Here is a 26,378-nt window from a genome sequence, read left to right on the forward strand (position 1 = left end):
GTGTGTGGTAGTAGTTACCTACACTGGTACTTACAGAAACCTGGAGAAGCTCCTAAACTCCTCATATATGAAGCAACAAGCCGTTATACTGGAACTCCATCTAGATTCAGTGGCAGTGGATCTGGCAGTGATTTCACTCTGACCATCAGTGGAGTCCAGACTGAAGATACAGGAGATTATTATTGTCAGAGTGAACACTGTCCTAGTGGTTATGTGTTCACACAGTGATAAAGAGTGGTACAAAAACCTCGGTCAGTCAGACGTCACAGTGATGCACTGATACAGCTGAGAGATACTGCAGCTGCTGATGGAGGATCACAAACAACACAACGTTTTATCAAACCTTTCAGAAAGTTTATTTATTTTGATGTACTAATCATGTAACACAATCTTTATATTATATAAATGTTAGTGGTGCTTGGCACTGCGAAACTTGCCACAACAATGTAATCGAACTGCAGGAAAATCAGTCACTTTAATTGCACTTCCATGCTTCATCACTAGATGGCGTGTCTGTTACATAACTGAGTTCTCTATCTGTCAGTCATTTTGACGTTGTGTCGATGTGATGACACTAGTGTAGTGTTTCTCAACCTTTTTTACTCGATGGCCTCCTCCTTCACCAGATCAATACTGCAGTGCCCCCCTAAGATGCCTAACATTTCCTCTTATACTGAACTTCCACAGCAAAGAGAGAAAAGTGTTTGTATTTAAGCCTTTTTATTAACAAAACATTTGTCAAAATGACCTCTGCTTCCCCGTCGACATACAGCATGAGCGCAAATGCTTAAAGGGGAAACAATAAATCTTCTTATGGTGTCCCAGTAATTGTTCCCGATTAAACCACTGAAAATAGAACATTACATACAAGTTTTGCTGAAATTAACTCAATTATAGAATTGTTTCTTTATTCCTCTATGGCATGGTGTCGCCCTCAGGAAACATAAAAAGTTTTTGGACTTCACAGCGGATCTATATATGACACGTCTGTTCAATGAAATGAGGGGCTGAAGTGGGTGCAGCCTTTTCTCTATATCCACATTTCATGATGGATATATTATCAGGGACCCCCAAGGGTTAAATAAAAACAAACAAAACAAGCCCTATAATTTAATAAAATAACACATATTATGAAGACACTTCATATTTAATGGTATTAGATGATTTGATAGTTGCATAATAGATTACAACTTCAATAAAACATTTGCATTTTGTTTTGTATCTGGAATGGTAAAACATTGTTGACTTATCTGTTTGTCAGATTGTCTGAATTTCTGAGGAACTCTTATAGCACTGCAGGACTAGCCTACAGCAAACACTGAACCAGACTATTAAATGTTGAGCAAGGGATCTCATTGGCTGCAGGATCAGCAGAGACCAATCAGCCTGAGTCATTTGGTATTGATGTGATTGCTTACAGACTGCATGTAAAGGACCGATCGAAGCCTGTGCCATCTTCAGTTTCATGACTGAACTAGATTTCTGACATGACAATTCTTGGAGAGTTTGTCATGATAATGAATATGACAATGTTAATGTGTTTGGTCTGCTGCTGTTGATTATATCTGCTGTAGAGTACAGAACTTTCCACTGCCAAAACACACACAACATGCTGCTGCTGTACGAGCAAACATGAATCACCCCATAGCAGATCTGGACAGGTGGAGCTGGGGGAGGTGGAGGGTTTCTGAAAGTACACTGCACTGCTACAGCAAACAATAGACAAGTGTTTGAATGTTGAGCAGCAAGATCATTGACTACTGATACAGCAGGAATCATTCAGTTGTGTCCTGTAGAGAATGATGTGTAAATGTGTATGTCTGACTCTGTATATTTACTGTTACTGTGCTTTGGCAATGTAAAGCCTTTCTTTTAACCCTGTCAGTCAAACTGTTGGACTCTGAATGTATATCGTCCTGATCTCTCTTCTGTCTTTTGCATTCAGAGGGTGTTTTACATGAGCGGCACATGCTTCACTGCTCTGAATGTGTTTATAGCTCTATGAACTGAACATGACATGATCAAGAGCTCTTCTTCATCAACCAACAAACATGACTAGTTTTAGTTGTGATTTTCATGACATTTTCATATATATTTTCATCACCACATTTTCAGCAGAAGTGAAACTGGTGTGTTCCAGTCCAGATCATGTGACCAATCAAACAGTGAGACTGAAAAGCCCATTTGCATTGTCAGGGTGGAGTGATTGTGATCCTCTCAGAATAGAGCAGCTCTGTCTCCAGAGACCATGTTCAAACCCCAAGAGCTTTATGTGACATTTACATCAAGTTTGTGAAAAGCACCTGCATCTTCATCTGTTAGTTGAATGATGTTGTCAGACACAAAGTGAACTTGTTGAGAAGCTTTATTGAATGTTACAGCAGATTGAAAGATCACACAGTGCTTTGACACGCCAGCTCTCTTTCAGTATTGAGTTGTAAATCACTACAGCTGCAGCACTAGACTCATGTGAATCCTGCCTGACACAGGACACTCAGATACGGCTCATCTTCAGGAGAGAAACATCAGCACTCAGAGCTCTTGTGGAACGAGACCTCATGAGGAGCTCCATCATGTGTTACTCTGCAGACGTACACCTCTCCCTTTTCCCAGCGTGCTTTGCTGAGGGTCAGGACGCTACTGCGGCTGTAGCGGCCGTCCCGCTGGCTCTCTGCGCTGGTCACGACCCCCTCGGTGACCTCTGACCCGTCCAGTGTCCAGCTCACCAGCGCCCCCTGTGGAGAGTAAGAGCTGAGCAGGCAGAGCAGTGCGGCTGAGTCTCCAGAGATCTGCAGAGAAGAGGGCGGCAGCAGAGACACTGAGGGCTTCACTGTGGGACCAGCTGCAGGAGACAAACACAACACATTCACAAACACAAAGAAAACACACTGTTTCACTCACACCATTTCAACAGCAGCAAAAATCATGACAATCTGATCCTTCATGTCATTCAACATCACTAGAGCTCATATAATATACAATATACAAACTACACAATCACTGTATACATTTAAATCAAACCCCAGAAATGAAACTCAATATACTGAGACACTGACTGCTTTAATTCCAGCAGTTTTTGCATCCCAATATAAAGCACATTTTTACTTACTTGAGATTCAACTCAAAATGTAACTCAAGTTCAAAGTCTGACTAAAGCTCAGGCCAAATGATGATTATATCACTGATAAGAACTAGAAAACAATACCATTTGTAAATTGTACTTGAATTATAAAGCACTGAATTATAAGCACAACATGAACAAAAGAGATTCAGTATCATTGACTGAAATACAGAAAGTAGCAACATTTACATTCTGATGTCAGATCTATTTTTTTCGCCATGTATGATATCTACAATAAAAATGAACTACATATGAACATAGAAATAAATAAAGGGAAATTAAACCTGTAATAAACTGATTAAACTCACAGTGAGACTCATCATGGAAATGCATTTAGATTTATTTTAAATGCTGTTCTTCTGAATGAATAAACATGACAATATCATTGTTTTAGATTAAATAATTATAAAACAATATCAGTAACACTTTAATTAAAGCCTTCATACACAATGTATTTTAAAAGTATTTTAATGCATTAATTAATCTTTCTTTTATACATTATAATGTGTGTATGATCTCATGAATAATTATACCGCAATTATAACACATTATAATACTTATCTATTCATTGTTACACAATGCATTAAAACTCATGACAAACAACCATTTTCAGATGTAATAACGAATTTGCAAATATTATATTGCATTTTTGCATTTATAATGCACATTTTAATGCACAATTATTTATGAAAAGATACATATAAGCCATTATAACGTACATTATGAATAGCTTTAAGGCTTCAAGTAAAGTGTTACCACAATATCTAATAATAATCGCCATTAATGTTTTTCTTGTTTCAACTTTAAATCATTTTAACTCTAAATTGTTCTTTATTACACTTTATTGTATGCTGACATAGTTACATTGTACTACTCAAATAAGTACTGAGTAATATTAATTAACTGCATGTACTTACTATAGAGTTACAGTTAGGGTTTGGTTCAGGGTTAGTTACTTGTATTTATGCATAATTTACTGTTATTACTATAATAAGTACATGTAGTAACGTGTAACTTCGTCACCTTAAAATAAAGTGTTACCTTTTTTTCTTAAATAGGAATTAAAAAACAGACTTACCGAGCACCAGTTTAGTTCCTCCACCGAAAGTGCACCACAGTGATACAATCTAATGAAACGGTCGTACAAAAACCTCTATTCCACTCGAGTGAACACAAACTCCAGCAGAGAGAGAGAAACAACACTTCAACACACTGATATTAGAAGAAACTCAGATCTTCTCAACACTCAAACATTCAGTTTGGACAAAATGCTTCTCAAAGGAACAACAATCACTTTTTCACACAAACAAGCATTTATTGATCTCATTTACAACAGACATGATTCATTTTGGCTTTATATCCTATATTTCTCATTCGTTCTCTCGTTGTGTGCTAATATAACACTGTTTAAAGAAACAGATCTGTGACCTTTGACCTCTTTTATCATGGATGATGTTGTGGAGTTTCTCATAATGATCTTCTGTTCTTCATATGAAGCTCAATCATCATGATTCACAGAAAAACCTGCAGCTTCAGACTTCAATCTTCAGTCAAAATCTGTTCAAATATTGAGTTTACTATATTACCTTCTATATTGGAGTGTGTAAAATCATGGCTTCATTGGTCTTTTAAATTCTTCTACCTATACCAGTTTCCTGCATAAACTTCATAAATGCCTCAACAACTTCGCTTTGAGAATTTCCTATATCTAAAATACCTTTTATATCCCATTCCCTCCCTATTTTAATAATACATTCTTTAAATTTTCCTCTCTCTTCCTGAAATTTTCTACATTTTATTAAAACATGTTCTACATTTTCTTCACAATCACATACCTCACATTTATCTGTTTATTTTACTCATAAGAAATAATGTATTATTAATTCTTGTTTGTCCTAACCGTAGTCTTGTGTAGATTATTTCCTCTCTTCTGTTTCTACAACCCCTGGCAAAAATTATGGAATCACCACACTTAGAGGATGTTCACTCAGATTTTTTACTTTATAGCAAATAAACAAATCACAGATATGACACAAAAAAGGTTTTGTTCAATAGCTTAACATTCTGGCTTCAGGAAACATACCTCAAACAAATCCACTTTTGTTACTATTATTAATGGCATGTCTTTTTCCAGAGCAAGTAGAGGGAAAAAGTATGGAATCACTCAATGTTGAGGGAAAAAAATATGGAATCATCTATTTCCATTTTAAACAAATACTGGGACAAGTCTAAAAATGCTAATTAGTCAGCAGTTAAAAGGGAGTGCTTGCACCTTAATGGATTGTTTGACTTGGCTAATTGAAATGAAATATGGCCCCAAGAAGAGAGTTCTCAGGTGAAACAATGGAAAGGATTATAAAACTCCTTCAACAAGGAATTTCAATACTGAGTATGGCCAAAGAAGTTGGTTGCTCCCAGTCAGCTGTGTCTAAAATTTGGTGCAAGTATAAACTAAATGGGAAGGTTATAAAGCAAGACATACGGGCAGACCAAGGAAGACGTCAGAGCGTCAAGATAGAAATCTCAAAGCAATATGCCTTTACAATAGAAAACACACAACAAAACAAAAGAAAAACAGACAGAATCAGGAGCCAATTTTTGGGACAGAACAGTAAAAACCAGCTTGAACTTACATACAGTGGGTACGGAAAGTATTCAGACCCCCTTAAATTTTTCACTCTTTGTTATATTGCAGCCATTTGCTAAAATCATTTAAGTTCATTTTTTTCCTCATTAATGTACACACAGCACCCCATATTGACAGAAAAACACAGAATTGTTGACATTTTTGCAGATTTATTAAAAAAGAAAAACTGAAATATCACATGGTCCTAAGTATTCAGACCCTTTGCTGTGACACTCATATATTTAACTCAGGTGCTGTCCATTTCTTCTGATCATCCTTGAGATGGTTCTACACCTTCATTTGAGTCCAGCTGTGTTTGATTATACTGTTTGGACTTGATTAGGAAAGCCACACACCTGTCTATATAAGACCTTACAGCTCACAGTGCATGTCAGAGCAAATGAGAATCATGAGGTCAAAGGAACTGCCTGAAGAGCTCAGAGACAGAATTGTGGCAAGGCACAGATCTGGCCAAGGTTACAAAAAAATTTCTGCTGCACTTAAGGTTCCTAAGTGCACAGTGGCCTCCATAATCCTTAAATGGAAGACGTTTGGGACGACCGGAACCCTTCCTAGAGCTGGCCGTCCGGCCAAACTGAGCTATCGGGGGAGAAGAGCCTTGGTGAGAGAGGTAAAGAAGAACCCAAAGATCACTGTGGCTGAGCTCCAGAGATGCAGTCGGGAGATGGGAGAAAGTTGTAGAAAGTCAACCATCACTGCAGCCCTCCACCAGTCGGGGCTTTATGGCAGAGTGGCCCGACGGAAGCCTCTCCTCAGTGCAAGACACATGAAAGCCCGCATGGAGGACTCCAAGATGGCGAGAAATAAGATTATCTGGTCTGATGAGACCAAGATAGAACTTTTTGGCCTTAATTCTAAGCGGTATGTGTGGAGAAAACCAGGCACTGCTCATCACCTGTCCAATACAGTCCCAACAGTGAAGCATGGTGGTGGCAGCATCATGCTGTGGGGGTGTTTTTCAGCTGCAGGGACAGGACGACTGGTTGCAATCGAGGGAAAGATAAATGCGGCCAAGTACAGGGATATCCTGGACGAAAACCTTCTCCAGAGTGCTCAGGACCTCAGACTGGGCCGAAGGTTTACCTTCCAACAAGACAATGACCCTAAGCACACAGCTAAAGTAACGAAGGAGTGGCTTCACAACAACTCCGTGACTGTTCTTGAATGGCCCAGCCAGAGCCCTGACTTAAACCCAATTGAGCATCTCTGGAGAGACCTAAAAATGGCTGTCCACCAACGTTTACCATCCAACCTGACAGAACTTGAGAGGATCTGCAAGGAGGAATGGCAGAGGATCCCCAAATTCAGGTGTGAAAAACTTGTTGCATCTTTCCCAAAAAGACTCATGGCTGTATTAGATCAAAAGGGTGCTTCTACTAAATACTGAGCAAAGGGCCTGAATACTTAGGACCATATGATATTTCAGTTTTTCTTTTTTAATAAATCTGCAAAAATGTCAACAATTCTGTGTTTTTCTGTCAATATGAGGTGCTGTGTGTACATTAATGAGGAAAAAAAATGAACTTAAATGATTTTAGCAAATGGCTGCAGTATAACAAAGAGTGAAAAAATTAAGGGGGTCTGAATACTTTCCGTACCCACTGTATAGAGCTTACTGAGCTTACATATAGAAAAGCCAAATGAAAACGAGTACTAACACTTAAACAAAAGAAAACAAGGTTACAGTGGGATAAAGAGAAGCAATCATGGATTCTGGATGATTGGATGAAAGTGTTATTCAGTGAAGAATCGCAAATCTGCATTAGCCAAGGAGATTACGCTGGAACTTTTGTCAGGTGCCGTTCTGATGAAACAGATAAAGATGACTGCTTGAAGAAAACAATCAAATTCCCCAACTCATTTATGATATGGGGGTGCATGTCAGGTAAAGGACCAGGGGAGATGACAATCATTACCTCAACAGTAAATGCACTGGTGTACATTGAAATTGTGGACACTTTTCTCATTCCATCGATAGAAAATAGGTTTGGTGATGATGAAATAATTTTTCAGGATGTTAATGCATCTCGCCACAGAGCAAAGAGTGTTAAAGCTTTTCTTCAGGAAAGGCATATCAACTCAAAGACATGGCCAGCAAACAGTCCAGATCTCAATCCAATTGAAAATTTATGGTGGAAATTATAAACACTGGTCCATGACAAGGCTCCACCCTGCAAAGCTGATCTGTCAAACGCTATTTGAGAAAGTTGAAACCAGCTTGATGGGGAATATTGTTTGTCATTAATGAAGTCCATGCCTCAAAGAATTTAGGCTGTCAAAAGCCAGAGGAGGAGCAACAATTGTTTTTTTGTTGATGATTCCATATTTTTTTCCTCAACATTGAGTGATTCCATACTTTTTTCCTCTACTTGCTCTGGAAAAAGACCTGCCATTAATAAAAAAAAATGTAAGTGGATTTGTTTGAGGTATGTTTCCTGAAGCCATAATGTTAAGCTATTGAACAAAACCTTTTTTGTGTCATATCTGTGATTTGTTTGTTTGCTATAAAGTAAAAAATCTGGGTGAACATCCTCTAAGTGTGGTGATCCCATCATTTTTTCCAGGGGTTGTACTATTAAATGTTCTTACTTTAATTGATTTTTTAATTCTGTAATATTCTCTTCCTTTATTATCTAAATCCCATATTTTTGCCACTGTTTGTCAATATTACTTTTTATTATAGTTTTACCTTCATTTTTTTCCAAGAGGAATCTCAATTTTATCAGTAAGATTTAGTGCTTTTTTCGCTAATTTATCAGCTTCCTCATTACCTAAGATTCCTATATGTGCTGGAATCCAACTAAACTGAACATCTATTCACAATCTTTATAAATTTAACAATGCTGTATATTTTTATGTTTTAGTGCTATAAATACGTCAATATTGTATGTTTTTGTGTGTATGAAAACGTAAGTAAATGTACGTAAAAATACACACGTATTCTCATGAGATCACATTGGAATCTCCACACAAGATCATGAAACGTGAACAAGCTCTAATATGTCTCCATCTTTATCAGCCTGTTTCTTCTCCATTTGATGATTTCAGACACACATGAGGCTTCATGATAGATGGAGTGACACCATGAACTCTGATTAGAGATTCACAATCAGTCCTGATACTTTCTGAACAGACTCATGATTCATGATCTTACTTTAGTGATGGAGGTTCATCTAGTGGAAGTGTAGCAGTGATGATGGTCACATGACTGAATATGGACACAGAGATGGACGTTCATCTGCACATCCTCAGTGTCTCAGTAGTCAAAATGAAAATAAAACTACTGAACTAACTAAAAATAACATTAGTGAGAATGTAAATGATCATAGTGTAACTCTAGTGTATATTAGTTTGTCTGTTGTAAATCCTGCCCACTTCTTTGCATTGTCACACATGCTTCAGTGCTCTGAGAGTGTTTATAGTGCTGTGAGTTTAACACTTCATGACTGAGAGCAGAACAGAACACAATCTTCATCATCACACAAGACAAAAGAACAACAATGAACAAAATCACCTTCTTCATCTGGACTCTCACACTGATCGCTCAAGGTTTGTGTAACGCAGCTCTACAATTATTCTCTTGAAATATTAAATGTTTATAATTTTAAATAATATATATATATATATATATATATTTTTTTTTTTTCTTGTTCTTTCTCTCAGAGTGTAGAGGACAGATCACTGTAACTCAGAGTCCATCAATAACAGCTCAACCAGGACAAGAAGTCAGAATAAACTGTAAAACCAGCAGTGCAGTGTATAATAGTAATTATTTAGCCTGGTACTTACAGAAACCTGGAGAAGCTCCTAAACTCCTCATATATGCAGCAACAAGCCGTTATACTGGAACTCCATCTAGATTCAGTGGCAGTGGATCTGGCAGTGATTTCACTCTGACCATCAGTGGAGTCCAGACTGAAGATACAGGAGATTATTACTGTCAGAGTGCACACAGTGGTGCAGTGTTCACACAGTGATAAAGAGTGGTACAAAAACCTCGGTCAGTCAGACGTCACAGTGATGCACTGATACAGCTGAGAGATACTGCAGCTGCTGATGGAGAATCACAAACAACACAATGGTGTATCAAACCTTTCAAAAACATTACTATTATTATTTATTTATTTTATATTATTATTATTATTTTATTTATTTTTATTTTTTTGATGTACTAAGCATGTAACATAATCTTTATATTATATAAATGTTAGTGGTGCTTGGCCCTCCAAAACTTGCCACTACAATGTAATCTAACTGCAGGAAAGTTTCTCAACCTTTTTTACTCGATGGCCTCCTCCTTCACCAAATCAAAACTGCAGTGCCGATCTAATCCAACAGTGAATTTAGCTGACAAAGTCAATATAGTGGAATAAAAACAACACCTAGTCTCTTTCACTGCAACTTCAAAGGAAGCAGGACAATGTTGTCGAAACTAGCACTGGATACCTGAGGTAATTTTATATTACACTGTTTGCTAGCCTGGTATTAGGATCTCGTTTTTTGACTTCAAACAGTGGTGGCTTTTTCTGGACCTCTGCGATTAAATTCTCCACAAAGTCGTCTGCCATTTTAAATGCGCGAGCCCTTGAATTAGAACGGATTCTGATTGGCTGTCAGTGTTTTATCATTCAATGGCTGGAAAAAAAAATATTTCTGTAAGTGATCTTAATTATATAGTTTCTGTATATCGTTATAGCTGTGGTGTGGACAGTGCTATTCCTTTATATTTAGAACTATTTTTAGAACTTTATCGTTATCTTTATAGTTATCGTTCTTGGTGTGGTCCTGTTCGCCAGCATCGGGGGAATCTTTTTCTTTTTTTTTTCTTTCTGAAGTGGAAGATTCACCTGGGCCTCACCATCAGGGGTGGCTGCATAGACTGAGTCTGACGCTGAGATTTCTGCTGTGTTTGCCCGGGCTGCTGCAAACATTGTGCTCATGTGGACCCTCCACCCTGCACTGAGCGTTCTGCCCAGAGGTGCATGAGGAGCTCAAAGTTGTGGAAGGCATCTTTTACTGCCAGCTCCACCCTCACTACCCTCTGTGTTGGGGCAGTCAGGGAATACTCTGATGTTATCCAGGTCGAGTGATTGCATCTGTGCCAACAGAACGATTGAGACTCCCATCTAAAGCCTGTCAGTTCACGTCGTCCCTGATAACAAGAACTTAATGCTGTTGGACAGGCTGTCTCTGCTGTACATGCCACAGACATGAACGAGGATAGTCCTGACCCAGCACACATGCAGGAACTATGCTCATCAACCGATTTATAAATAATTAGTAATCATCAATAATTAATAATCATAAACTTTGAGGTAAGATTAGTTTACACACATCAGAAGCCCTACTCTCTCATTCCTGCATAGAAAGACACGTGTGCAAATTCAATGGTTAAAAGCAGCACTTTAAAGGAAAATTCACTAATCACACTGATGCACATTATGACAGAAACCCTTAACAATGTTCTAACATCATAAATACAGCGATTATGATATAAAGAGACAGTAAAGCAAATACAGGATAAATGTGCAACAGCAAAATGAGGGGAGTGCGCTGTGATTGGCTGATGGTGGAGCCTGGCGTGTCTGTGACAATACCAAAATCTATTTAAAATACATTTATTTCAAACTAAGTATCCTTCAAATCCGTTAACATATTTATTAACATATCATTTAGAACTTACTGATATAAAATTATAATTAAACTCTATTTGGAGTATTTATTTATTGCACAATGCGCATTTCTTAAAGCAGTGGTTGATTATGATTTGACTTTTTATCTTTAGTTAGTGTGTAATGTTGCTGTTTGAGCATAAACAACATCTGCAAAGTTACGATGCTCAAAGTTCAAAGCAAAGGGAGATATTTTCTTTTAAAGAATTCTGTTTAAGGACTGCAACAAACGGCTGGTAGGGACTACAACGAGCTTCTTCCTGGATTGGTAACATCTCTAACCCTACAATTTACATAAACCCCGCCCTGAGAACACACAACAAAGGGGGAGAGGCCATGTTATTGCAATACAGTACATAACACAAATGAAATAACATGTCATAAAAGCAAGGTGATAACATGACAAGTTATAACCGTAATTAAACTAAACTTTACCTGTTCTGACTTCATGCAGCACACATTCTCTGGCTCTTTAGGATCTTACAAAATTAAGTACACCCCTCACATGTCAGCAACCATTTTAGTATATCTTCTCAAGGGACAATACTATAGAAATGAAACTTGAATATATATTTTAGAGTAGTCAATGTGCTGCTTGTATAGGAGTACAGATTTACTGTCCTCTGAAAATAACTCAACATACAGCCATTATTGTCTAAATAGCTGGCAACAAAAGTGAGTACACCCTAAGTGATAACAGTTGTATGTTGTTTAACCATGCAAAGCCACATGTCCTATTCATCATGTTCATGTTTTTATCTGCTTGACAGGACCATACACATGTGTGTATCTTGTATTAGAGCAGTTAAAAATTGGTGCTTTGAGTACAATTCTCTCATACTGATCACTAGATGTTCAACATGGCACCTCATGGCAAAGAACTCTCTGAGGATTTGAGAATTAGAATTGTTGCTCTCCACAAAGATGGCCTAGGCTATAAGAAGATCGGTAACACCCTGAAACTGAGTTACAGCACAACGGCCAGGGTCATAGAGAGAAGTTTTCCAAGACGGGTTCCACTTGGAACAGGCCACAGAAGTTGAATCAAAGAAGTTGAGACCTTGTGCTGTGCCTCAGGTGCAGAAGCTGGCTTCAAAAAACAGATGCATGAGTGCTGCCAGCATTGCATTAGAGGTTGCAGAAGCGGAAGGTCAGCTTGTCAGTGTTCAGACCATACGCCGCACACTGCAACAAGACGGTTTGCATGGCCGTCGTCCCAGAAGGAAGCCTCTTCTGAAGCTGGCTCACAAGACGGTGTCCAGCATGTGTGGCGACGCCCTGGTGAGGAGTACCAAGAAAACTGTGTCTTGCCTACAGTCAAGCATGGTGATGGTAGCATCATGGTCTGGGGCTGCATGATTGCTGCTGGTACTGGGGAGCTACAGTTCATTGAGGGAAACATGGATCTCAACATGTACTGTGACATTCTGAAGCAGAACATGATGCCCTCCCTTCAGAAACTGGGCTGAACGGCATGATAATGACCCCAAACACACTGCCAAGACGACAACTGCCTTGCTGAGAAAGCTGAAGGTGAAGGTGATGGAGTGGCCAAGTATATCTCCAGAACCCTATTGAGCACCCGTGGGACATCCTCAAGCGGAAGGTGGAGAAGTGCCATGTGTCTAACATCCAGCAGCTCCATAATGTCATTATGGAGGAGTGGAAGAGGATCCCAGCAACAACCTGTGCAGCTCTGGTGAATTCCATGCCCAAGAGGATTAATGCAGTGCTAAATAACAATGATGCTCACACAAAATATTGACACTTTGGACAGAGTTTTGACATGTTCACTTAGAGTGTACTTACTTTTCTTGCCAGTTATTTAGACAATAATGGCTGTATGTTAAGTTATTTTCAGAGGACGGTAAATCTGTACTGCTATACAAGCTGCACATTGTCTACTCACTTGAGAACATATAATAAAATGGTTGCTGAAATGTGAGGGATGTACTCACTTTTGTGAGATACTGTGTATATATATATATATATATATATATATATATATATATATATTTAAAAATGAGTTTTCTAAAAATGTTATCCTGTGTGTACAGGCCAGTTTTTGTTGTACGTGTAGAAGTTTTTCTGCTGTGATTTACGTGCATGGTGTGGATTCATCAAGCCGCGCTGATGGAAAAGAAAGATGGCGAGTCCCCCAGACTGAATTTGGATCTTCAACTTCTTATCTTCTCATCCACTTAGTGGTATCATCACTTTTAAACTCTGATGGATTGAGGTATATTTTTCTGCAGTAATTTGCATACTAATATAATTAATAAAACATTTTATTTCTCTGAATTTTTTTATCTCTGCTTCTTTTTTATCACATATAAAAGTTTTACTAGAAGGGTAAATATGCCAAAAAGATTTTTTTTTTTTTTTCTTTTTTTTTCTATTTTTTTTTTTTTTTTTCTATAGGCTGTCTGGGTTAAATAAATGCACAAAAAAAAAAAAAAAAAAAAAAAAAAGTCATTAAGCTGTCATTTATGTGTATTCACAAAGTCAAAGAACTCAAAAACTTGCGATTGAGATTGGACGCGAGATTTGATCGTATCCACCGCTCACATCCATATTGATAAATACCAGACGTGTTTAGCTGTATACGTAAAAAAATTTGTCTTGTATCAGCGTTTTGTCCAGACGGATCCGGCATCTTGGCACCCTTGTGTTTTTGTGTGAACAGCCAATCCGTATATTTAGTGAAACTATGATGTCATCCCCCCACGTCTCGACCCTAGTCAGACATCGCTACGTCACGTAACAGCAACAACAATAACAATAGCGGATTACATGCTTGTGTTCGTGCTTGATTAAGTTTTAAGCGCAGCTTTGAGTCAAGAATTGTTTTACTCTCAAGTCAATTCTTAGCAGAGTTCTTGTGAGTAATTCTCAGAGGCTTGATAAATACGGCCCTGTTCTGTTTCAGTTAATTCTCTTCCTCTGTGTATTTAAACCCTGAGTTCTCCTCTGTTCTTCATCTTCTACTGAAGTAATGTTTGTTTCATTAAAGGTATCTTCATTGTGCATTCTGCTCTTTTTGGATCGTTTATACATGTGACAATATCCTATATTTCTCATTCATTCGTTTATCATGTGCTGATATAACACTGTTTAAAGAAATATATTGCATGAGTTGTGAAAACTGCTACATTCCTCCAAAGCACAAGAGAACATGATTTAAATAGAGAGAGTCACTTTGCATTGTCACACATGCTTCAGTGCTCTGAGAGTGTTTATAGTGCTGTGAGTTTAACACTTCATGACTGAGAGCAGAACAGAACACAATCTTCATCATCACACAAGACAAAAGAACAACAATGAACACAATCACCTTCTTCATCTGGACTCTCACACTGTTTGCTCAAGGTTTGTAGTAAAATAGTAATAATGATTAATAATTCCTTTAAAATATATTATATATAAATTATTCTCTTGAAATATTAAATGTTTATAATTTTAGATAATATTTTTTTTTACAATTTATAATTGTATTATCATTATTATTTTCTTCTTTGTCTTGTTCTTTCTCTCAGAGTGTAGAGGACAGTACACTGTAACTCAGAGTCCATCAATAACAGCTCAACCAGGACAAGAAGTCAGAATAAACTGTAAAACCAGCAGTGCAGTGCATGGTGGTAATTACTTACACTGGTACTTACAGAAACCTGGAGAAGCTCCTAAATTCCTCATATATTATGCAACAAGCCGTTATACTGGAACTCCATCTAGATTCAGTGGCAGTGGATCTGGCAGTGATTTCACTCTGACCATCAGTGGAGTCCAGACTGAAGATACAGGAGATTATTACTGTCAGAGTTACCACTGTCCTAGTAGCTGTGTGTTCACACAGTGATAAAGAGTGGTACAAAAACCTCGGTCAGTCAGACGTCACAGTGATGCACTGATACAGCTGAGAGATACTGCAGCTGCTGATGGAGGATCACAAACAACACAATGACAATGTTTAGCAAAGTTTCTAGAGACTTTTAAAATTAATATAGTAAATATAAATGTATATGTAGTCATTTATTTTATATGAAATAAGCATTAGTGCTGATATGAATTATGGCAGCACTGGGATGTTTTATTGTTTGTGTTTCAGATCACAGTAAGAGAGCGATGTGGAGTGAAGCAGAAATAGCAGTTGTTTTTAATGTGTTTTCTCTCACTCCAGGATTGAAAGAAGTGGTTTCTTTCACCAGTGGTTGTGGGAAAAATATGCATACTAACTAATCAGATTTAGTCTGAAAGGTAAGTTAGAAATTCTTGCTTATAGAAGTGTTATATAAAAGTAATATGACATTCACAGTCTCTTCGTGTCTATGGTAGAATCAAAGCCGTGCTGATATTCAGTATAACTGCACTCTTGATCATGTGAAACTGTTTAAATGTGGAAGGATGAAAAAACAGCACAACACCTTCAATCTTTTAAACACAACTTCATCAAGGGCGTGTAACACTAATAAAAATATGGCAGTGTCTATTTGTGTCACAGTGCTGTGTTGTTAACACACACGAACACGAAGGGAAACAGACAGTCTTTAATAAATCCACAGGAATATCATCAACCAGAGAACAGCAATCCAACAAAACTGAACCACAGACAAGACCCGACAGCAATGAACAGAAACAAAGGATCTGAAGTACAGCGGGAAACAAGGATAATTAACCCATTTGTGCACAAATTTTTTTCTGAATGGTTTCATGCATATAGTCGTGTTAATAGTGTCCTATGTGAACATGTTCTGCATTTATTTTCCCCAGGTTTTTTTTTTTTTTTTTTTTCTTTTCTTGAAAATCATATTTGAATGTGCGGCAATAGTTGCTGGTGGGCAAATATGTTGTATGCACCCCCTCAATGTAAAATTTAACTAGGAGGAGAACATTTGGCATCTAACTCAAAATAACTGCTTTCAACAGATCAATCTTTATTCATAAACAGATTTATTATGTATGAAAGTCGAAGAACATTCGATGTGAACCCAAAAAAGCTGCATCTAGCTTATAATCTCTAGAATATGAAAAAAACAAACAACAAATCCATTTGTCTTAAAGTGGTTGAACTTAGTTCAGAACAAAGTGCAGCCATTAAGTTTCCCCAGCAGGGCAGTGTGTATCAAAAAGTTAAATGAAAATAAAGAAATAATAAATAAATAGAATGAAGAAAAAAATTAGACGGGACATGGGGGTGGACAGTAGAGCTTTAGAAAGATTGCTCTCTCTATTTAACTCAACAATTGTTTAAAAATGACTGTATTGCTTCCTTAAAATGAACCCAAAGTATGTTGGAAATTAACCTTTATTTAAGGGTTAATAAATGAGCATTTATTAATAAGTTAAATGAATAATAATTAAACAATAGATATTTATTAAATTGCTTATTAATAAATGTTCACCTTGTGATTATTATTGTTGCCTCTAGTAATTATGTCTGATTTTTAATTTCCAACCTATTTTGGGTTCGTTTTAAGTCAACCATATAGTCATTTTTAAAAAAAAAAATAGTTTAAATAAAACTGCCCAGCACGTTGGGCAAACATTTAACCCAACCGCTGGGTTAAAACAACCCAATTGCCGGGTTTGTCCATTTATTTATATATATATTTATATATATATATATATATATATATATATATATATATATATATATATATAATGTCAACAAAAAATATTTATTAGTAACATGAAGATTACATTTCTTTGGAAGGGTTTGCCTTCGCCATTCTTCCTGGAAGTATGGGTAGGAAGTTGACAGCTTCATGTGACAGGAAGGAAGTGAATACTTTTATTTTGTTCTTGAAATCCTTTATTTGGTTGTTTTCTTGCATGTCATTGAGACATAAAACATGGATAACATCTAGAAAAATACTAACAAAAGGAAAATGACAACTATACACTGCAGCAACTATAGTTGCCGGTGGGCTAAAATGGGTTAACGACACACACCTGAACTGAATGATGAATCAAATTAACAACCGGCAACAAACTCAACAGGGGGAAAGTGGAAACTGAAACAAAGTCCAAACTAAGTGAGACTGTGACAGTACGCCCCCTCCTGGACAGGTGAGACCTCACACCAACAGATGGATGGAGGAGGCTTCGGTGGAGGATGGAGATCCGGAGAGGGATGGACAAACAGAAAGTCCAGGGTGGTGCAGGTGGAGGAACTGACCAGGGGATGGTGTTGAACAAGAACAGACAGATGCTGACCCACACCACAGCCAGGACTGTAAGTTTCATCTAAATTTAAATGTTGAATATGACTCCACACATACACCACATATATTGTGATTGCATTCTTTACAAAACTAAAGTTTTTATTTATTTTATTTTATTTATTTTACTTGTCTTTTAATCTAACACACAGTAAGAGGGAGTGATTTGTTTTGAGAGTCAGTTGTTCTTTTTGACACCTGTGTGTTGCTGTAACCTGTTTCATCAAACACTAACTTTCAGTGAAGATTCAAGATGGACTTTTCAGTAAAAACCTCATCATAAGATTCATTTAGTTCAGATTGTTAATCATGTTATGAAAGCAACGACATAACTTTGAGGTTTGTTTTGTTTTGTGTGCAAAAACAAAACAAAAATAACGACTTTATTCAACAATCTCTTCTCTACCCTGTCAGACTCATACACAGTGAACGCAGTGCAGAGCTTCTGTGTCTATGTCCTGTATTTGTTATAAAATGAGACTGATCTACAGTCTTCAGGATAATGATTTAAATAGAGAGAGTCACTTTGCATTGTCACACATGCTTCAGTGCTCTGAGAGTGTTTATAGTGCTGTGAGTTTAACACTTCATGACTGAGAGCAGAACAGAACACAATCTTCATCATCACACAAGACAAAAGAACAACAATGAACAAAATCACCTTCTTCATCTGGACTCTCACACTGTTTGCTCAAGGTTTGTGTAATACAATTTTTACAATGATTATGACTTCTCTTATAATGTGTAATATATCAGTTTTTCTCTGTCTCTCTCTCTCTCTCTCTCTCTCTCTCAGAGTGTAGAGGACAGATCACTGTAACTCAGAGTCCATCAATAACAGCAGTTCAACCAGGACAAGAAGTCAGAATAAACTGTAAAGCCAGCAGTGCAGTGTATAATAATAATTACTTACACTGGTACTTACAGAAACCTGGAGAAGCTCCTAAACTCCTCATATATGAAGCATCAAGCCGTTATACTGGAACTCCATCTAGATTCAGTGGCAGTGGATCTGACAGTGATTTCACTCTGACCATCAGTGGAGTCCAGACTGAAGATACAGGAGATTATTACTGTCAGAGTGTACACTGTTCTGGTAGTGCTGTGTTCACACAGTGATAAAGAGTGGTACAAAAACCTCGGTCAGTCAGACGTCACAGTGATGCACACAAATAAGAAAACCCTTCACCAAATCAGCAAAACATTGTAATTCTCTTGCAAAAGCTAATAAACCTTGCTTAACTCTTCAAACCTTCATAAAAATGGTATTTTCGTATCAAACAGTTAACACAAGCCATCACATTAATAAGCACACAATGCGCCAACTACAAACTGATGGTATGAATAAAAAAACACATCTGGCTTTTGCTTTCTCTGTGCACAAGGTAGGCTATGTCAGTTTGAGGTCATACTTTTGTCATAGTTCTGTAAACATACAGGGATCCAAACTTCAAGTTCTGGTGTTTATTTACACACATCAAAACAAACACAAGTGTTTTTTTCCAAGTCAAAACACAAAATAGTAATTTCACTGAGAAAAGAAAAAAAAAAAAAAAAAAATCAGTCTACATCGTGTCGTCTCTCTGGGTCCGGCCACAAAATTTCATCTACATCACATGCAGTGTCCTCTAGTCCAAGGCACCGGGGAAAATATCTTCTGGAATGCCGTATCCAGGCCTGACATGATGCCTGGTCGATATCCCCACATGCCTCTTCCATTGCCTGTAAAAGGGTTATGCGTTGATGGGGATGACGGTCATAGACCTTCCAGCATCAGGCAGAGAAGAACTCTTCAATTAGATTCAAGAATGGAGAGTATGGGGGGAGGTTGAGTACAGTGAAGAGTGGGTGATCTGTAAACCAGTTGCGGACCAAAGCAGCCCTATGGAAACTAACATTGTCCCATATGATGACGTATCTGGTCTGCTCTGGTCTCTGAACATTAGTGAGCATGTCATGTAAGGTGTCCAGGAATGTAATAATGTGTGCAGTGTTATATTGGCCTAGGGTTGCATGATGGTGAACAAAACCATTTTGACTTATAGCTGCACACATAGTTATGTTACCACCACATTGTCCTGGGACATTGATTATGGCACGGTGTCCAATAATGTTCCTGCCACGTCGTTTTAGTGAGGTTAAAACCTGCCTTCTGCCTCTAGCTCCATCACTCTCTGGACAAGACAAAACAAATGCAGCACAGCAGGCCCGTGCACAGTACTACAGTATGCACTTCCAGATTCAGTACCAATGATACTATAGCTTACCTGCACATAGTCATATCGCAGTTGTTTTACACGTTCACTGTTTCTTTCAAAAGGGACTCTGTAGATTCGTTTCATTCGGATTCTGTTGCGGGCAAGTACACGACATAATACAGAAATGCTCACATTGTGTATGTTTTGGAAGGTGGTGTCATCCTCAATTATGCACTGCTGAATTTCTCGTAGCCTTATGGAATTATTTGCAATCACCATATTGACTATATGGGTGTATCAGTGAACATTCTTCCTCTGCCCCCAGCATCTGGACGTCTAGCAATTCTGTAAAGTAACAATTTCAGTATTTTTACATGTATGGTATTGTTGTGTTTCTCATTAGAGTATGGCAGTGCTACAAAACTTAATGCAAAGTGACTGCACTAACCGATTCTCATTTCAAAATGTCCTTATGATGCTTGCTACAGTGTAGCGGCTCAAGTTAGGCTGAACCCGTTGGCCAGCTTCCCTCAGGGTCACTTCATGGTTGAATACATGGTCCACTATTGTAGCTCTGATGTCATCAGTAATTCTATTTCTTACTCTTCTTACAATTCCTCTTCCCCCTCCTCGTCCTCCTCTTGCTCCTCCTTGTCCTCTTCCTCTAACTTCACCTCCTTGTCCTTGTCGTCCTCTCCCTCTCGCTTCTTCACCTCCGCGTCCTCTTCCTCCTCCTCTTCCTCCTACTTCTTCACCTCCACGTCCTCTTCCTCGGCCTCCTCTAATTCTCACTCTTCCTGCTCCCTCCATTGTACTCCACACAGACAGCTTACCTGTGGCTTATTTATAGTGCTTAGGCTGATTGCAAAGTGCACTAATTATCTAAAACAGATTTCACATGTGACAGTGTGCCAGACAGTTGGCAAAATAGTGTAAATAATAGCCATACATGTGTATAGTTTTGCTAGGAGTGTGTTGATCGTTTGGAAATTGAGTGTAAAGCAGTGAGTTGTGTTTACAGTTCCGCAAAAAGAGTGCTGTGCAGTGGATTGTACCTACAGTTTTGCAAAGTGTGTGTTACAAAATTGCAAACTGAGTGCAAAGCAGTGTTTGTGCTTTTAGTTTTGCAAACTCAGTGAGTGGTTTTGCTATAAGTATTAATAGTTTTAGAAATTGTGCTATAAGAATCACTGTTAGGGTTTAAGCATTCAGAAAAAACTGTAATATACTAAAAATTCTTCTTTAGTACTTCTTGAGATAATCTTAAGATCATCTAAGTGTACTTAACTGTGTTATTTTGAGACACCATGAATATGAACTAAAATGTGCTTTTAACATACTACAGTGGTTCGGGAAAGTTCGGGAACCCCTTGCAGAAGAGAAATCATACAAAATGCATGTTATTTTTTATTTAGTACTGTTCTGAGTAAGATATTTTACATAAAATATATTTACATATAGTCCACAAGACAAAAAAATAGCTGAATTTATTAAAATGGCCCTGTTCAAAAGTTTGGGAACCCTTGATTCTTTATACTGTGTGTGGTTACCTGGATGATCTACGACTGTTTGTTTGTTTTGTGATGGTTGTTCATGAGTCTCTTGTTTGTTCTGAGCAGTTAAACTGAGCTCTGTTCTTCAGAAAAAATCTCCAGGTCCTGCAGATTATTCAGTTTGAGGATTTTTTGCATATTTGAACCCTTTCCAGCAGTGACTGAATGATTTTGAGATCCATCTTTTCACACTGAGGACAACTGAGGGACTCAAACACAACTATTAAAAAAGTTTCAAACATTCACTGATGCTCCAGAAGGAAACATGATGCATTAAGAGTCGGGGGTGAAAACTTTTGAACAGGATGCAGATGTTCAAATTTTTTTTTTTTTTGTTGAAATATCATTTTTTTCATTTAGTACCGCCCTTCGGAAGCAACAGAAAACACTTACATGTTTCCCTGAAGACAAATTAAGTACAATTTACCTTGATCTTCAAATTCAAAAAGTTTTCACCCCCCGGCTCTTAATGCATCGTGTTTCATCCACCAATCTGCCAATTTAGTGAAACGATGATGTCATCCCCCCACGTCTCGACCCTAGTCAGACATCGCTACGTCACGTAACAACAACAACAACAACAATAGCGGACTACATGCTTGTGTTCATGCCGCAGAAGCTACTGAGCCTATTAGCTTTACTAAAAGCTTTACTACAGTTTGTATACAGCGAACAAGGTTTATGTTTATGCTCCAAGTCTTATGATTCCTGAACCACCAGGAATCATTCAGTTGTGTCCTGTAGAGAATGATGTGTAAATGTGTGTGTCTGACTCTGTATATTTACTGTTACTGTGCTTTGGTGATGTAAAGCCTTTCTTTTAACCCTGTCAGTAAAACTATTGGACTCTGAATGTATATCGTCCTGATCTCTCTTCTGTCTTTTGCATTCAGAGGGTGTTTTACATGAGCGGCACATGCTTCACTCCTCTGAATGTGTTTATAGCTCTATGAACTGAACATGACATGATCAAGAGCTCTTCTTCATCAACCAACAAACATGACTTTCAGCTGCAGCTGCTCATACAACACAATCACACACAACACTGATCACAGACAAACACTAATAACACTAGATCATCTAAATCAACATCAATCTTGTGTTTATGAAGAGAATGAGTCAGTGTTTAATATGATCATCATGTTTTAGGTGTAATATATGATCCCTGTCAATCAAACTGAACAGACTGAATTCAGTCACTTCTGCTGTCTGGACGTGATGCTTTCCATTTGAGCCACAGAAACATTTACATTCTTACACAATTACTGTCAGAACAGCAGATTCTTGATTTGTGATCATGTATTTTTAACATGAACAAACCTCATCTCTCCATTAGTCCAACTCTTCTGACTCATTTCAGAGAATAAAGTGTGGACAGTGAAACTCATATTTGATCATCAGGTGATTCTGTTCCTCTCAGAATAGAGCAGCTCCATCAGCAGATGTTCAGCGTCCTCACAGGAGCTTCATGTTACTGGAATCCACTGCTTCTCTTGTTTCTGGAGATACACTGGGAAAGTTCAGATAAGACCTTGTTATTACTAAAAGGAGCAATAAATAAATAAACCCATTTCACATTTTAAAAAGTCTGATGTTGAAGAAACAGTCGTGTCTGACTCAAATAATTACTGGAGATCAGGTTATAAATGTAGATGAAGCAGACGCAGGTTTAGTGTTTGTTAACAGCGGGGTTTGTCGCCCACATTACAGTAAGGATGTGTTTGTTTCTGCTAGATGCAGTTGTTTTTTACTACAATACAGGACAATGAACTGTTTATCTGTTTCATATCCTCTTCTTTCTTTTTCTTCTTTTCTTCCTTTTTCTTCTCTTGTCTTTTTCTTCTCTTCCTTGTAATACACACCAAAGTTTAGGAAAACCTGCATGATCCCAAAGCGACTGTGGAAATTACTGAAGCACATCTGATAAAAACCTGCTGAGATACACATGATCATTCATTCGTTCATTTGTTCATTCATTCATTCATTCAATTTAGTATAATTTTTACTTTACACGTATCAAGGTGAGACTCACCAGTCTCCTCAACACTGAAGACAATCTGAGCACATTCATCGTCAGCTGTGCCGATTATTAATCCGCTTTTCGATTTAAAGGACATTTCACGATCAAGGCCCACACCACATCCATGAATGTTGGAGAATTATTTACTGAAGAAAGTTAGGGATAAATAGGGAGAGGATGAAGGGGAAGGGGATGATAGTCAGGTTGATCTGAATGATTAGGACCCCCGATACAACCTGGAAAGGAAGAGAAGAGGGGATGATAAGGATGGTTGAATGGATAAGAGAGAGGGAGGGGAAGGGAGGGTTCAAGAGAACAAGACAAACAGTACTGTAGGTTTTGAGAAGTCAGGTGATTGGTTGAGGCGCGGCGCCGCTCCCGAACCTCAGCTAACTAGTTAACTCCTTTAAAGTTCATAGATATTTGTAACACAGTTCATTGTTGTGGGAAGAAGGAGGGTGGGAACCGGCAAACGTTCAACATTACTTTAATACAAAATAAATACAAAATGAAAGTAAACGGGTGACTGCCGCCCACACAAACATAATAAAAACATAACATAAAGTCCAGGCCTGGTCCTCTCTCATCCTTCACTGTCGTCGCTCCTCCATGAGAGATACGTGATCGGTGCAGTGCGCAGGTGACGCTCCTTAGCAATCACGCCACCGGCCTGGTGCTGTTCTCTCACGGCTCTCGCCCCGCCCTGCTCGTCACAATATTATTCTGATATAGTAAATAGTATGTATGTAAATTTCACATTATGTAGCAGAGACTTGGTCACATGATTCCTCATAAATTTCTCAGTGCTGATGATAAATAAACCAAACACAGTTGTGTTATTAAAGCCGGAGTCAAACTGTCAGTCAAACTGGTCACATGACTGAATATGGACACAGAGATGGACGTTCATCTGCACATCCTCAGCATTCAGTAACTAATTGTGGAAAGTAATGCATTACATTACTTTTGTGTTACTTTTTCTCACCTGGGCTGGACTTGTTTTTTAAAAAAAAGTTTCATTTCACACCAAAAGTGAAATGAATAAGCCTCAGGCTGAAGGAAATGCAAATTCCCAGCTGTACAGTAGAGGGCGCAGCTCAAACAAACCTTTAGGCTGTGCTGCCATTCTGGATTGCAGAAGAATAGGATACAGGAGAAGAAAGTTCAGCAATAAAATTTAAAAATAAATACATTTCAAGATTGCATTTCACTGTTTTTATTCATTTTGAGGAATACTGACACTTACATTTTGTGTAAGTGAGAAGAGTAAATGCATCTTCACATTTAGACTATACAATAACCATCATTCACACACAACACCTCCGCACTTTATTTCTCTCAACATGAGGACAGGAGAGCTGTCAGTCAATACATGGGAAAACAAGTAACTTGAGTAACTTATTTAAAAAAAAAAAAAAAAAAAAAATGTTGTAAATTTAAAAGTAATGCGTTACTTTACTAGCTACTTGAAAAAAGTAATCTGATTACTAATGTTACCCCCAACACTGATCCTCAGTGTCTCAGTGGTCAGAATAAAAAAAAAAAAAACTACTGAACTAACTAAAACTAACATTAGTGAGAATGTAAATTATCATTCTGTAACTCTGGTGTATATTAGTTTGTCTGTTGTAAATCCTGCCCACTTCTTTGCATTGTCACACATGCTTCAGTGCTCTGAGAGTGTTTATAGTGCTGTGAGTTTAACACTTCATGACTGAGAGCAGAACAGAACACAATCTTCATCATCACACAAGACAAAAGAACAACAATGAACAAAATCACCTTCTTCATCTGGACTCTCACACTGTTTGCTCAAGGTTTGTGTAATACAATTTTTACAATCATTATTAATTGTCTTAAAATGTGTAATATATGTTTTTTTTTTTTTTTTCCTCTCAGAGTGTAGAGGACAGTACACTGTAACACAGACTCCAGCAATACTAACAGCTCAACCAGGACAAGAAGTCAGGATAAACTGTAAAACCAGCAGTGCAGTGTGTGGTAGTAGTTACCTACACTGGTACTTACAGAAACCTGGAGAAGCTCCTAAACTCCTCATATATTATGCAACAAGCCGTTATACTGGAACTCCATCTAGATTCAGTGGCAGTGGATCTGGCAGTGATTTCACTCTGACCATCAGTGGAGTCCAGACTGAAGATACAGGAGATTATTACTGTCAGAGTGTACACTGTCCTAGTGGTTATGTGTTCACACAGTGATAAAGAGTGGTACAAAAACCTCGGTCAGTCAGACGTCACAGTGATGCACTGATACAGCTGAGAGATACTGCAGCTGCTGATGGAGGATCACAAACAATGGTGTATTCAAACTTTCAGAAACTTCATTTATTTATTGTGATGTACTAAGTAAACATGTGACATTTAATCTTATATCCCTTGCTTACTTCCCCAGATGAAAAAAAAAAAAAAAAAAGTACACTTCCATAATGTACTTTTTAGCTCTATTTTCTCACAATAATTTTGTACTTAATATACTAAAAATTCTTCTTTAGTACTTCTTGAAATAATCTTAAGAACATCTAAGTGTACTCAACTTTTATTTTGAGACACCATGAATATGAACTAAAATGTGCTTTTAACATACTATCTCTGTATTCAAAACATGTATTTAGCTACTACTTGTAGTTCACTTGAACCTATTATTATTATTATTATTATTATTATTATTATTATTATTATTATTTATACTGAAAGCTCCACTACCAAGGAAAATTCCTAGTGTGTGCAAGAACAGCTGGTAATAAAGCTGATCCTGACTGTGAACAAACTCTCAGCTAACAGGGTCGAGCAGGTATTACAGTAATCAAGGCGTGATGACAAATAGTTTCACCGTCTTTGACACTGATAAAGGGACGGAGCTGGGAGATGAAAGAATGCTGATTTGGTGATAGAGTTAATAAGAGCCTGAAAGGAGAGAGTGAAGATT

The 26,378-nt window shown here is 37.8% G+C and overlaps 1 long non-coding RNA gene and 1 gene segment (V, D, J or C); one reads left to right on the forward strand and one right to left on the reverse strand.

Moving 5' to 3' along the window:
• Window positions 1–2,347: 2,347 nt before the first annotated feature.
• Window positions 2,348–26,378, reverse strand: part of LOC127506555 (Ig kappa chain V-III region MOPC 63-like) — a 76,390-nt gene continuing 52,359 nt past the window's right edge. Inside the window, 1 exon segment of the V gene segment in view lies at window positions 2,348–2,842. Coding sequence covers window positions 2,526–2,842 — 317 coding nt within the window.
• LOC127506591 (uncharacterized) lies at window positions 14,381–15,924 on the forward strand. The gene is made up of 2 exons (XR_007928061.1): window positions 14,381–14,809; window positions 14,977–15,924. It is a non-coding gene; the product is annotated as an uncharacterized LOC127506591 (long non-coding RNA).

Source organism: Ctenopharyngodon idella, chromosome 24, assembly GCF_019924925.1.
Source record: "Ctenopharyngodon idella isolate HZGC_01 chromosome 24, HZGC01, whole genome shotgun sequence".
Lineage (NCBI taxonomy): Eukaryota > Metazoa > Chordata > Actinopteri > Cypriniformes > Xenocyprididae > Ctenopharyngodon > Ctenopharyngodon idella.